This window comes from Zea mays, chromosome 6 (genome assembly GCF_902167145.1).
Source record: "Zea mays cultivar B73 chromosome 6, Zm-B73-REFERENCE-NAM-5.0, whole genome shotgun sequence".
NCBI classification, from domain to species: domain Eukaryota; kingdom Viridiplantae; phylum Streptophyta; class Magnoliopsida; order Poales; family Poaceae; genus Zea; species Zea mays.
The window spans coordinates 113,594,111-113,608,158 of record NC_050101.1 but is presented as its reverse complement, the minus strand read 5'-3'; the positions used below and the strand labels follow the sequence as shown (position 1 = coordinate 113,608,158).

Genomic DNA, 14,048 nt, shown 5'->3' with positions numbered 1-14,048 from the left:
CGCTCGCGCGCACCCGCCGGAACAAAGCATAACCGACAAAGGCTGGTCCCCTTGCCAGAAATCCGACAGAACCTCCAAGCGAGTACCTACACTCCCTTGAAGGCTCAGAGGCTACTGTCAAGTACCGTAATTAGGGGTACCCCCCAATGCTCCTTAACCCGGCTGGAAAACGTCTTCAGAACAAACCATCAACGACTGATGAAGCGCGGTTCAAGTCAAGGCCCCGTCCGCCAAGGGACGCGACCTCATCCGAGCCCAGCCTCGGGCAAGGACAGTAGTCCCGGATGAATTCACGCCTCGCCCGAGGGTCCCCTCGGTCAGCAGACACACCCTCGTCTCACCCAAGGCTAAGCTCGGGCGAACTTTGTCATGCAGCGACCTCGTCCGAATCGCCTTACCAACCGACCGTATCGCACGTGCATTTAATGCGGGGATCGCCTGGCACCTTATCCTGACACACGTGACTCGGTCGGCAAGGTCGAAGTGACCGCAATCACTTCGCCCCTTTACTGACCGTTCTGACAGGAAAACAATGTTGTTCACCCCACTCCGGCAACTGTGCCAGCCACCAGGGAAAGACTAACAACAGTCGCGGCCTTCCCTGAGTTCGGCCTCGGGCACAACAGCGAGCTCCGCCTCGCCCGACCACAGCCTCGGCCTCGGAGAAGGACTCCGCCTCGCCCGACCTCAGCCTCGGGAGAAGGACTCCGCCTCGCCCGACCTCAGCCTCGACCTCGGAGGAGTCGCCGCCTCGCCCGACCTCGGCCTCGTATCAACTACGCTACTGGGGATCCATCATTACCCTACCCCTAGCTAGCCGCCTCAGGCTACGAAGGAACAAGACAGGTGTCCTATCTAAGTTACTCCGATAACAGGTAATGATGGTTCACCGCGTGCGCCCATGACGTTGGTTGCTCTCAACCCCCTACGGAAGCAAGGAAACGTCAGCAGGATCCATGCCGCACCGCCAGCTATGCTTCTACAGGGCTCAAGGCACTTCTCCGACGGTCACGTTGGTACATCTACAGGGCTCAAGGCACTTCTCCAACGGCCACGTTATTATCTGTACCGGGCTCAGGGCACTTCCCTGCCAGCCACGTTAGCTCATAGCTACACCCCCATTGTACAGCTGGGCATCTCCTTGTATCTATAAAAGGGGATGTCCAGGGCCTTCTAGGGGAAAGGGAGGAGGGGAGAGAGACGCACGTACGAACACACGGACGCACGACGCAGACGAGCGGAGGCAGGCAGAGTAGGAGAGACGCGGTAGAGGCAGCCTCAGACAGCTCGCCTCAAGGCTGAACCCTCTCTTTCTCTCTCTCCCTCGTTCTCGCTCTTCCGCAACGCTTGTAACCCCTACTACGAGCACCCCGGTGCAAGATAATATAAACCTCATTTTTCTCTTGTGTTCCATCTTGCATCAACCCATCTGGACAGGGGCACGCACTAAAATTCACTAGTCGGTCCGGTTGAGGGTCCCCCGAGTCCGAAACACCGACAGACAGTTAGAGCCCTCAAACGATAACTATTGTCGTTGCTCTATCCACTCCTACATGGAACTAAGAGAATGTTTAGTTCCTCTAGTCTCCCTTCTAAACTTTATAGACTAAAATTTAGTCCCTAGAATTTCTATTGAAAGACATTTTTAGTCATTCTATCGTCTTGTTCTTTACGTCACAAAGGCTATCACAGCTTCACCCCGTGCTTGACACACTGGGCCCGCCCCACGCCTCGACGTCATACTCTGTTGGCCCCATGCTTAGCACGCTCTCAGTTACTGAGCTGTGGACCCGAGCACCCGCGTAGCCACCACCAGACCACATGTATCTTAGTGTTTAGAAATAAACAATAATTATATAAAAAATAGTACAAAGTATGCATTTGAACACACACCCTACTATAGAAATTTGGAGCTAACCATCAAACTACACGTAAATTAATGTTTAAAAATAAACAATAATTATATTTAAATAAATATTTCAATACCTATTTATATGATATATTTAGGGTTCGTAGCAAAAGCATGGGCAACTGGTTAGTATAACCATTATGGGTATATAGGTTTGTGGGCATGGTACCATTTTTTCATGCCTACGAGATAAACAGTGTCGGATTGAAAAATCAAACAAGCACATGTGCCTGCCGGTACAAATTTACACTCAAATCTACTCTATAAAGTTTTTATGTATGAACACTATAAAGTTTTTATGTATGAACACGTAGGTAAAATATGCTCATTGCCTATCCGCAGTTCCGCACTCGCATCGGAAGCAGAACCGCGGCCAGCGCCCAGCCGCCCACGGCACGGCTAGACCGCTACCACTGCTTCCGTTGCCGTTGCCGCTGCCGCTGCCGCTGAATCCCAATATCCCATAGCGCGGGCCGCCCACTTGGTCGACCGACGACCGCCAAGACGCCACCCTCGACAGCGACGGCGTAGATTTTCCATTCCCCCCCTGCGCCGCGGTTGCGCTCAGAAACAGGGAGCTGGAGGAGGATCGGACGGCAGGGCTTGATGTGGACGGAAACCGCAAATGCGTGACGCGACGCGAGACGGCGGGGCCCGGCCGGGGCGCAGAGCAAAGAGATGATAGGACTGCGGCGTATGTTCGTTTGCCTGCGGAGCGAGCATGACGACTGGCGGCGGGGCGGGCTCGCGATGGCGATCCTATCCACGCCACGCCACGCCGCGGGCATCCATTCCACCGCGATAATAATTCTGGGTTGTGCTGGCACGGACCGGACCCGGCTGTCTTAAAGAAATTTTTTGTGCCTATCCGTTCATTTCCATCTACTCGCTCTTATTCATTTTTTTCTGAAAAAATAAAAATCCAAAGCCTATATTATATAGTATATTATATGCTAAATAATATTACAGTAAAATATAATTTGAACTTTTTTGAATAAGACGAGCTAGACAAATATAGAGTAAAAAGTCAAATAAATTATAAATTGAAACGGGCACGCACCACCGGGCGCGTGGCACAGACAAGAGCTACTGCACCAGTAACCCGATGGCGCTGCAACACCTGTCCTCTGCGGCCTGCGGGCTTAACTCCCTGGCACCGGGGTTAACACGTGCATGGCGGCGTGGAGGCCAGGCCATGCTTTCGGTTCGGGTTCGGGCTCTCCGTTCCTAGGCAGCCGAGATTAGAAGAGCTCCGATTCCTGGCGCGAAACCGCTACAAGGTCCGCTGCGTCGTGATTGCCAAGGGACGGGGAGATTCGATGCGCTGGCGGCGGCGGCCGGTTACGGCGGAGAGTGCGAGTGTGAGCTAATGTTAACGTGACCAAGTTCCACGGAAGTTTCTAAGGTTTGACAGATGAAGTGCTGTCAGGATCCAAGAACAAATAACTTGATGGGCGGTTTAACAAGGTAACACCTAATCTACCACACCCATGAGTAATTCACCCCTGTCACGTCAATGTCGTACCACATGTCTGATGTGGCATCCTTACCTCTACCAAAATGGTTCAAACCCCACCTGTACCATGGCAGTAACACAAGGAAAGGAGCAGTGCATCAAGACAACAAGTGATGACGTCCACTCCATATCATAATCATCACAGTACCGCCATGAACTCCACAGGATGCCACCCCTCAGCCGAACCATAAAAAATAAAAAAGCTCTGGAAGCGACTGGATCCACACAATGACACACAACCATATAGAAATATCACAGCCTTCCCCCGCTATCACACTCACACCCTGCTCTGTTTCCATATAAGTAGCCCACTCTGCTCCCGCCTCACACAAGCACATCGACAACACACGGTCCAAGCACATCGACACACACGAGCACAGAAGAGAAACGGGCACACGCAACTGATCAAGGCAACCAATATTCACCGTCGGCAATGGGCGACCTGATCCCTGGGCTGCCGGATGAAGTGGCCAGGGAGTGCCTCGTCCGGGTGGGCTTCGACCAGCTGCCGGTGGTGCGCCGCATCTCGCGCCAGTGGAAGTCGGAGGTGGAGTCGCCGGACTACCACCGCCAGCGCCGGGCGGAGGGGCTGGCGCGCCCGGTGCTCGCGCTGGTCCAGGCGCAGCCGACAGCGCCGCCGGATGACGACGACGACGCCGGCCCCGCGCACAAGCGCTCGACGGCGGCCAACTCGTACCGGCTGGTGCTGCTGGAACCGGCCGAGGGACGGTGGACGCCGCTGCCGCCCCCGCCTGGGCCAAGCCAGAGCCTGCCTCTGTTCTGCCAGGTGGCCGCCGCCGTGGACGGCGGCGGGCAGGGGAGGAAGAGGCTGCTGGTGGTGGTCGGCGGCTGGGACCCGGAGACGTGGGCGCCGACGGACGCGGTGCTCGTCTACGACTTCCTGTCGGGCGCGTGGCGGCGCGGCGCGCCCATGCCCGGCCCGCGCAGGTCCTTCTTCGCCTGCGCGGCCGTGGGCGGCGCCGTGTACGTGGCCGGCGGCCACGACGCCGAGAAGAACGCGCTGCGCTCGGCGCTGGCCTACGACCCGGGCGCCGACGCGTGGGCGGGGCTCCCGGACATGGCGGAGGAGCGCGACGAGCCGCGCGGGCTCTGCGTCGCCGGACGCTTCGTCGTCGTCGGCGGGTACCCGACGCGGGCGCAGGGCCGCTTCGTCGCCTCCGCGGAGTCCTTCGACCCGGCGGCGGCGGCGTCGCCCGCCTGGGGCTGGGCGCCCGTCCACGACCGCCTGCTGCCCGAGGACGGCGCGTGCCCGAGGACCTGCTGCGCCGCGCCGCGGTCCGTCGGCCGCATGTACATGCTCCGCGACGGGCACCTCGTGGCGCGCGACGGCGCCGCGGCGTGGCGCCCCGTGGCGCGGGTGCCAGACGACGCGCTCACCGCGCCGGCCGTCTCCGCCTTCCCTGACGGCCGCGTCGTGGTCGTTGGGTCCGGGTGCCACGGCGGGGACCAGACCGTGTACGTGCTCCGCGAGGAGGGCGGGAGACCTGCGTCCTGGTCGCGCGCGCCGCCGCCGCCGCCGGAGTTCGCCGGGCACGTGCAGGCCTCCTGCTTCCTTGAACTCTGAACTCTGAAGTGGAGGGTGTGTACCTACACGTACGTGGTGGCTGTGCATACATGACGGAACTACGCTACCGTACTTGTTGTGCCACTGCTGCAGTGCTGCTAGTCTGCTACTCATCACGGTTGTATATACTTAGCAAATAAATCATCACGGTTGTATGTACTTAGCAAATAAAGCAGCGGAACGGGAATGATGTTTATTAAAGAACATTTCCAGGCTAGTGTAATTAATTAGCGATGTCTTCGTTGGATTGGATCACAATTTGTTTGATCCGATCTGCATGTAGGGGACTAGGGACAGGAAACTGCTGCTACCGGCGCGCTTGCAAATGGCTGCTGAAAATGCTGTGCACTAACAGCGGACCCCGGCCCCAGTTTAGCTCAGTGGTTTCAGTTTCTAGAACCTTTTGATGGAACTGTTTTGGCGGGACATGAAAGGAGAGTTTCTGTTTTTGGGACCTCATCTTTTGTCCCAATCCTTATCTAGTTATCTTCCCAGGCCCTGTCGTTTTCGAGCTGAATTTACATTGTCGTTTCCACATATGTCACGTTTAAGGGATGACAACTTGAAATTTCCATCGGGTTTTAGCTCTCTATCTTTAATTCTTTATCTATCTCCGCAACGAAAAAAGTTCACCGTTACGGACATTTTTTCTCCATAGAGATAAATCCTCATATTCGTTTAAATTATAATTAAGACATATTTTCTTTATTATTATTGTAAAACATTATCATTTATACACATGTCCAAATATTAAAAAAATCATTATATGTACTTAAAAACATATTTATACAACGGATGATCTATTGACAAGATAATTAATTATTTTTATTATTAAATATTAAATGAACACATCATCATATGTAAATTTAACGTGTCCCACGGAAAACGAGAACAAGAAATATCAGTCCCATTTATCCGTCGGTGGAAAAATTTTCGTCGTGAAAAAAAAACCTTCCTAATATACATCTGCTAGGGCTAGTTTGGGAGCTCAATTTTCTCAAGGGATTTTTAATTTCTCTTAGGAAAATAAAAATCTCTTGAGTAATGTGGTTCCCGAACTAATCCCTAATGGAGAAATTTCTCCGCAGAAATTCGGGATCGGGACCCATGCATTGCCGGTTGTTACAAGTTCAGCAATACTGTATCTATCTTTCTAGGGAATCTGTGGCTCGTCCCAGCGGCGCGCAACGGACAAGTCACGCTCGCGCCCATGCCGCGGCTTCAAGTTTTAACGATATTTGTCCATGGGGCGCGCTGTCCTGTCCTCGTGTAGTCGTGTGTGGTGTATGGACGAGACGACAGCAGCCAGTAGGATAGTAGTCTCTCGGCAAAACACAGGCACACAGCCGTCTCGCCGAGTCCGCCAGCGGTGGGTTGGATTGATTACATGAGCTGTGACTGGTGGTGAATGAGTGAGAGCGAGTCGGCTTTCAGGCCTGTTGGGGCGATCGATAGGGTCGAGGTCGCTTTTGGGTTTTGATCGTTTGTGGGACCCATAGTGGATTGGTCGTCGGGGTACAATGGCACTGGCACTGATCACTCCGATAGTGGTAGGCTTATAATTTCTTTAATTTAAAAAGTTAGGGAACAGAGGGAGTATGTGCTCTGTGAATCGGTCATTATCTATTGAGCAATTTTTAAGTTGGTCAATTTAAAGTTGACCAGTATGTGGTCGGTCCAATTGATATCAACCACGTTAAACTCGGACATATCGATATTCATCGATCAAAACCGACCAATGCCTTAGATGATCTGATTAGTATCGATCGACTTTATTGACATGTTTTTTTTTTAAAAAAAATCTGAACTATAAATAGAGAAGGGTGTTTGGGTTCATCCACATCTCACTCTTTATTTCACTCCTACCACTTCCTATTTCACTCCTTTCTACTTTCACTCTACCAAACAACTCTTGTCGTGTCTTCTTGTGGCTTCAACGTTGACACCACCAAAGACGAGATACTCGATATGCCACGTCAAATTCTGGTTGGTATGACAATGAAGCTTGCATCTGGGTCTTCAACGAGAGAGAGAGAGAGAGAGAGAGAGAGAGGCGAATAATGCAACAGTGGAGCTACATCGATCAGGATCACGATGCCACCCACAATCAGCTCATGTAAGGCTACTTCAATGACCCGTGTGTCTATCTTCCGCTCTACTTTCGTTGAAGATACCATATATATAGAGGAGTCTCTTACTTCAAACCTTAGAGATGTTGGGTGATCATTCCTCCTATTTTACTCTTAGAATCGATGCACTCAACCATAGTGGTTTCTCTCTTTACCAAAAATGAGCCACTTCCTGCGCATGCTTGCTTACGATAGCGTTGCTGACTCCAGCGACGAGTATATCAAAATGGTGAAAAGCTCAGTCTTAGAGTGACTTAATTTTTTTTTGTAGGGGTGTCATTTTATGTTTTGGTGAGGAGTACAGTCGTTGTCTCGCCTTTGACGACTTTAGGTGTGTTTTAGCGAAGGGGAGGATAGATGATTTTCTGGTATGATTGGGAGTAGACCTAAGCATGGGCTACTCGACCCGACCAACTTGATCCGACCCGACAAAAAACCCGACCCAACACGACCAATGCAACAAGAGAGTATGAGCCATAGTTTTTTTTACCCATAATAATCCATGAACTGGATACATGCCATAGTTTTGACCCGCAATAATCTACGTACCAGGTACGAGCCTAGATTTTTGACCCAAAACACGATCCACCCGAAAAAACCCAGCCCAAAGCCAAAAAATCTAACCCAACCCAAATAAACCCGACCTGACATGTCCAACAGGGAGGCAGTGGCCAACCCGATTAAAAGATAAGTTTACTAGTGGTGACATTTGATTAAAAGATAAGTTTATTAGTGGTGTGTTGGATTAAAAGATAAGTTTACTAGTGGTGACATTTGATCTCTGACCATCATACTCGAGACAGTTGCCTCGTGTGACTTATGGATTTGACATGTTTTTTGGTAGGGTCAAACAACGACGTTAACATGCTGAACCAATTGTTGTTATTCACTGACGTGCTCAAGGGAGAAGCACCAAATGTGAATTTTATGATGAATGGGCATAATTACAACAAGGATACCACCTCGCTGATGGCATCTACTCCCGATAACCGGTGTTTGTGAAGACCATTCTCCTCCCACAGACTCCAAGTAGCAGATGTTTGTTGCATGCCAGGAAGGCATGCAAAACGACATAGATAGACCATCTAGGATCCTCAAGGGCTCAAGGCTTGCTTCCATATTGTCACTACCCTAGGTTATTATTTTCTCCACAAGTACTCGGTATGATCATGCTTCCATATTATCACTACCCTAGGTTATTATTTTTCCCACCAAGTACTCGGTATGCAGGGGCGAAGGGCCCGTTATGGCCAAATATGGCACGCGTCATACCTCAACTCGGCCCAGTAAAAAAGTGAAACCTAGCTATTCAGCCCAGCCCGCGCCATACCTCCGTCTCAGCACAGCACAGCCGACGCAGCACAACTGCACAAGATGGCCGCTCACGGCTCGCCCGCTCCTCGCCTGGCCGGCCGACCGCCTGCTCGTCCGTCCACGGCCGTGGCCGCTGCCCGCCTCCGTCTCTGGCTCTGGCTCTGGCTTGCTGCTTCCTGCGGGCTGCGGTCCTACATGGCCGCCTCTGCCTTCCTGCTGTGTGCGGCTCGTTGGGCGTTGGCCGCCCGGCGGCCGCACGGTCGTGCTCCACCTCCACTGCTCCACGACTGCTTCTGCTTGCCTGCTTTGTTGCTTGCTTTGATGTTTGCTTTGCTTTGCTGTGCCTGCTCCGCCTGCTTCGGTCGTGCTCCACTGCTCCGCCTGCTTGCTTTGCTGCTTGCAAATTCGGCTGCTTGCAAATTGCAAATTCTCCTAGACGTAACTAAAATAATTGTTGATTGGCATATAATCTATAAGGGATTCTTCATCTAAGGTACTTTTTAATGATATTTTTATACTAAAATTTTGTTTTACTGCAAGATATGTCTTTGTCATTGCCATACCTTATTTTTGGGTCGTGCTCCGCCACTGTCGGTATGATCATGCGTGCTTGTATCATTACACACAACATAATCATTAAGGATGAATATGAAGGAGCATATGATGTGCATAACTATGAGTTAGTCGAGTTCTTCGTTGCAACACTAACCATCACTTTTGAAGTATCCATGAGCTTTGCAGCCATTCTGCAACGTGAGGCTGCAATCCATGCTAGTTCGGCTCATGATCTGCTCTAAAATAATTTAATGGAGCATATCTAAAATGTGCACATGGAATTTGATTTTATTTTTTAATGCTCTCTCCTTTTATACTAAAGCATATCTGGAATATATCTAGTGCTCTCTATAGCATCTTAGAGTGGTTCTGTTTGTGGCTTCCCACATGCAATAGTGATTGTTTTTTTTTTCTAATTATCATTTGTAGTAAAAAAATTCAAAATTAAAACAGGCTACATTAGATTTTAATTTTCCCACAAAAATTATTTTTAAACCATATTTTATTTATACGGTAAAGCGGTAGAAGCGTACAACATTTGTGTGCAGAGCCATGCCGGAAAAAACCAGGACCCTGTACAAAACTATTTAATAAAATATCTTCTCATCAAATCACTAAAAAATAAAATTGTAAGAATATAAATAAACAAAATAATTAATAAATTATTTCAAAAGCAAAGTTAGCAAATAAATATATATACATATACTAAGATACCGGAGGTACCTTGTAATTTGGTTGGTTTTTTCCTAAGTACATTTGAACGTTCACAACCAAAGCTAAAGCTGATAACTTATAGATGCTATTTGAGTCCCTAATATATATGAATAGGATAGGGTCTGTAGCCTTGAGAGTGGAGACATACCTAGGCATGGGGGCCTGTCGCCCTGGATGTATCTTTGATCTTTCTCTAGGCATATCTTTTCGTAGGCGTGCAGCCACGACACTATGGTAGAGCAAGCGAGATCGAGCAGAACGGTAGGAGCGCCCTCGCGGCAGACGAGGACGAACGAAGATGATGCGCCAAGTATTTTAAGTTCCAGTTGTATCCTAATGACCTAATCACTAATTACTAATAGGCCTTTATAGATGGAAGTTTAGAGCAACTCCAAGAGATTAGCTAAAAACATTAGTCAAATTTACTGATTTAGCTACTCTCTAAAATAGATTTTAGAGAAAAAAGTGTAGGCTAATCCAACAGACTCGGTAAATCTACAGACTGAATAGAGAGTGAAGCAGGCTATCCAAAATTAGAGAGCGAAGATGGAGAAATAAAGAGCCACTAAATTTGAAGAGTCGTTTACAGAGTCTATTGGATACAATTTTCTTTCAATATTAGCTAAATTTAACTTTACAAAACCATATACCTAGTCTCTTGGAGTTGCTCTTAGGGGCACAAAAAAATGGGGCCCTGTTCAGCCAAATTGGTCGCACGTGCTTGTGCACGACCCTGTTTAATTCATGTACTCAACAAAAGTATTCCGCATCTGCTTGGACATGCTACCTTCAGACTGCCAAAATAAATACCCCAAGGCGTATCATGGTACTACGTGGCGTCAACTGAATGTATGTACCTTTTTTATCTTGTACTATTTTTTTTATCTTCCTTTGTATCCAAGAATTATGTATTTTTCTTCTTCATCACTCTCAAGAATATGAAGTTTTTTATCTTGTTTTGTATTTTCAAGAATTATGTACTTTTCTTCTTCTTCTTTTCTATTCGAGAATTTTGTATACAACTTTAAGTTGTATAAGTAATTAAAAAAACCCATGTAGCATGGGATCACTTGTTATTATTTCATATTATCAAGGCCTTGATAGTGGATTCTTAAACATTGTTTCCAAAAGTTCAAAACTACTCAATTGTTATGACTGCTTCTCTATCCTCTGATCCCAGAATTGGACTGAATTCTACTGTAGGGGTCCTTCGAAAAAATGCTTGAGAATGCTTTGATGTCAACAACGACATTTGAGTTTTATGTTAGTGTTTTTGAGTTTGCAGTTACATGCTTTTGAGAAATTCAGCAGCAGCCCCTTCATTATTTAGTACAATGGTCCTTTCCTCTGCTGTATGTAGCAAGTGCAAGGTGGAAGTTGTCAATAAAAATAAGATTTTTAGAGTGTGGTCCATTGTCTTTGGTGTACAGGCATTCAGTTCTTAGTCCCTGTATTTATGCTTCCCTGATTACATTCTAAGAAAAATGTCTCCATGATTTTCTGCCTTAAGGAAACTATTTATCTAAGTAAATGATATCTGATCAAACACGCTTCCACCTATTGCGGCATGGGTATGTGAAGATTCTGATGTTGCATTTTTGTGGCCCTATTCCAAAGACAGTATATTTCCATGTGATTATCGATACCATAGTCCTTTTATCTGCAGTCATGCTGCAATATATACTTTGTTGTTATGTGTTCGTTTTGCTAGAATATAAAAAACAGGGTGATAATGCTTTTTAATGAGAACGTGCCCGTGCGGCCGTGCCCTATTATTGCAGGCCTTTGTTGCCTTGTAAAGTATAATGCAATTTTTTCATAATGCTTTGGTACATTTTTTTTATTTTGCTTTATACACATCAGGTTGTTGTTAGCTTAAAATCAACATTTTCTAAATTACGAAACATTTGAAATGCCATATGAGAGTAAATGTTATGAAAAAGGCAGCTGTCAGTTATGCTAAAAAATGTTCTGAAGGAACTCCGAATAGTTGAATAAAAAATGCTAAATTTACATTGTTAAATTCATTCGAGACGTATCATGTTACACACCCCTAGATTGCCCCTAGACTCTCATTCAGTAGTCAAATAAATAGTGTAGAGTTTCGTGAATATTATCCGCCAAACTTTTTTTCCTGCCTCGAGATGTAATCTGTTCTATACAATCGAGGAATTTCATTAAAAAGATCAGCTTAGTTCTGCATTAAAAAGGTTGTCACAGGAAGCTAGAATTATGCAAATAAAGAATATAATACATGAGAAGCGGATGATTGATGCTCTTTCTATTCCTTAATTAGGTTTTAGATTTTTACATGTATATTCCTTTGTATTGGGTGGGTTGCAGGATGGGTCTTTAGTAAAAGGAGAGATAGGGGAATCATTTAGATGATACATCTGTGTTTACTGAACTGGTTACCTTTATCCCTGATCTAATGAGATGGAGGTAGAAGCGATCAAGGAGCGCGCATGAGCGCGCTATACACTAGTTGCCAAGAGGACCGAGACGTCAATGGTCGGTATCGGGTCCCATTGGAACCTGCCTTACAGTTGAAGAAAAGGAGCTCGATAGTCCACACCAAAGTCCAAAACTGCCACCATGCTCCAACAACAGTTTAACTATCGAGTACAAGGTGCTACTCTGAGAAACTGGTTTGGGAGATTTCCTACATAATTCACAATTGTATTCACTTCATTTCGATTAAAATGATTGTCTTTTAAATTTATCGTAACGTGCTACACTTTATTTACGAATCTATGGGTGTGTTTGGCATGGCTCTGCTCCACCCCAGAGCAGCTCTACTCTAAAACTCTGGGTGGAGCAGCTCTGCTCCAGAGTTTAGATTGTTTCTCATAACCAGTGGCAATGACGAGTAAATAACTCAAAACTCCATGACTAGGTTGCTTTTTTGGAGTTTTCAGAGCAGCAAAAGAGGTACTCCAAAAAATTGTACTGCAGCTCCAAAAACTCCATAGAGTTTACAACTCTGTAGTTAGGGTGTTTGGCATGCTCTGGCCAGCTCCCCCTTGGAGTTTTGCTCTGGAGCCATGCCAAACAGGCCCTATATAGAGGCTCGTCTTTCCGGGCTTCCAGCAGCCTTGTGCGTCCAGCGTCCTCCATACCAACCAAGGCCAAAGAGGCCCAAGACGCTCACGCTAGCTGCTAATACCTGATAACCTGAACCTTGGTGAATCAAATTTTAAGTCGGATGGTCAAATCTCTCTACGACCAATTAATCTTTTGCCGCAATACAGGATTGGAGACTCAAGCCCCTTCTAGCGGAATTCTCCTCTCTCACTGGAGACATGCAGCACAACATTCTTGTGATCCACAAATATCCACAAAAAAAAAACAGCTCACTCTCTTACAACTCAGACTAGAGCTTCCTTGTCTTCTTAATTTACATGTTCAAATCCTACTCACGAAGAAAGTGTATGAACCAGCTACAGTATCAGATTCCCAACCAGTAGTGAGCGTCCGAGACAAACATGTCAATCTTTAGTCCCATTTACACAAAACCAGTCTTAAATATGAGTTTTGAGTACTGGTTCTTGACTTTAATAGAAGTCCCTCTTTAGTACTGGTTTGTTACACCAACCAGTACCAAATATAGGCTTTTAGTATCGGTTCTTGGCTTTAATTGACACTAAAAGTTTCTCTTTAGTATCGGTTTGTAGCACGAACAGGAAAGAGATTTAATACAGACCCAAAAAAATGGCACTAAAGTGTTTTTATACATATTTACATATTGATATTGATGGATATTTAACATATATATACATGAGAAAATAATAATAAATATGTATACATACAAATGTATAAGTAAATAGTTCTTTCTAAAGGGATGTATATATATATATATATACACACACACACACAAATATTAACAACAGTACTTTCCAATCGGAATATAAGACATATATATAAATGTACAAGCAATTAGTGTGTGTATAGTAATGTGTACACTAATATATATGTTGGGGGCCTTCGGCTTTCGAAGGTCCTCAAAAACGTGATTTGACAATGTTTCTGGAGCATAATACATGAGCAGGTACCTTCGGACAAGTCAAAATTGCTGTATGAAGAAACACAAAGAGAACGAAGGATGGAACAGAGCCGAAGCTGTGCGCAAAGAAGCTTCGGCATGATGGCAGAAAAGAGGAAACCGACCTAAAGAGGAAAAGACTATTTAGACCCTGATAGATTACTATAGAGTTATTATCAAAAGCAAAGGGTCTGGATGTAATTTTACATGGGCTGTGACTTGTGCCTATAAATAGGTGAACAGTACTCCCGTACTGTTCACGCTGACTTGGCATTTGCTTTTGC

At 46.7% G+C, this 14,048-nt stretch overlaps 1 protein-coding gene across 1 annotated transcript; it reads left to right on the top strand.

Annotated features, from left to right (window-relative positions):
* The first annotated feature begins 3,755 nt into the window (after positions 1–3,755).
* Positions 3,756–5,227, top strand: LOC103629798 (F-box/kelch-repeat protein At1g80440-like). The gene has a single exon (NM_001319717.2). The coding sequence runs from the start codon at positions 3,859–3,861 to the stop codon at positions 5,008–5,010; it is 1,152 nt and encodes a 383-aa protein (NP_001306646.1). The 5' UTR covers positions 3,756–3,858; the 3' UTR covers positions 5,011–5,227.
* The last annotated feature ends 8,821 nt before the right edge of the window (positions 5,228–14,048 follow it).

Excerpts from the sequence above, each read along its gene's own strand:
- LOC103629798 (NM_001319717.2), top strand. The coding sequence starts at position 3,859 with ATGGGCGACCTGATCCCTGGGCTGCCGGATGAAGTGGCCAGGGAGTGC.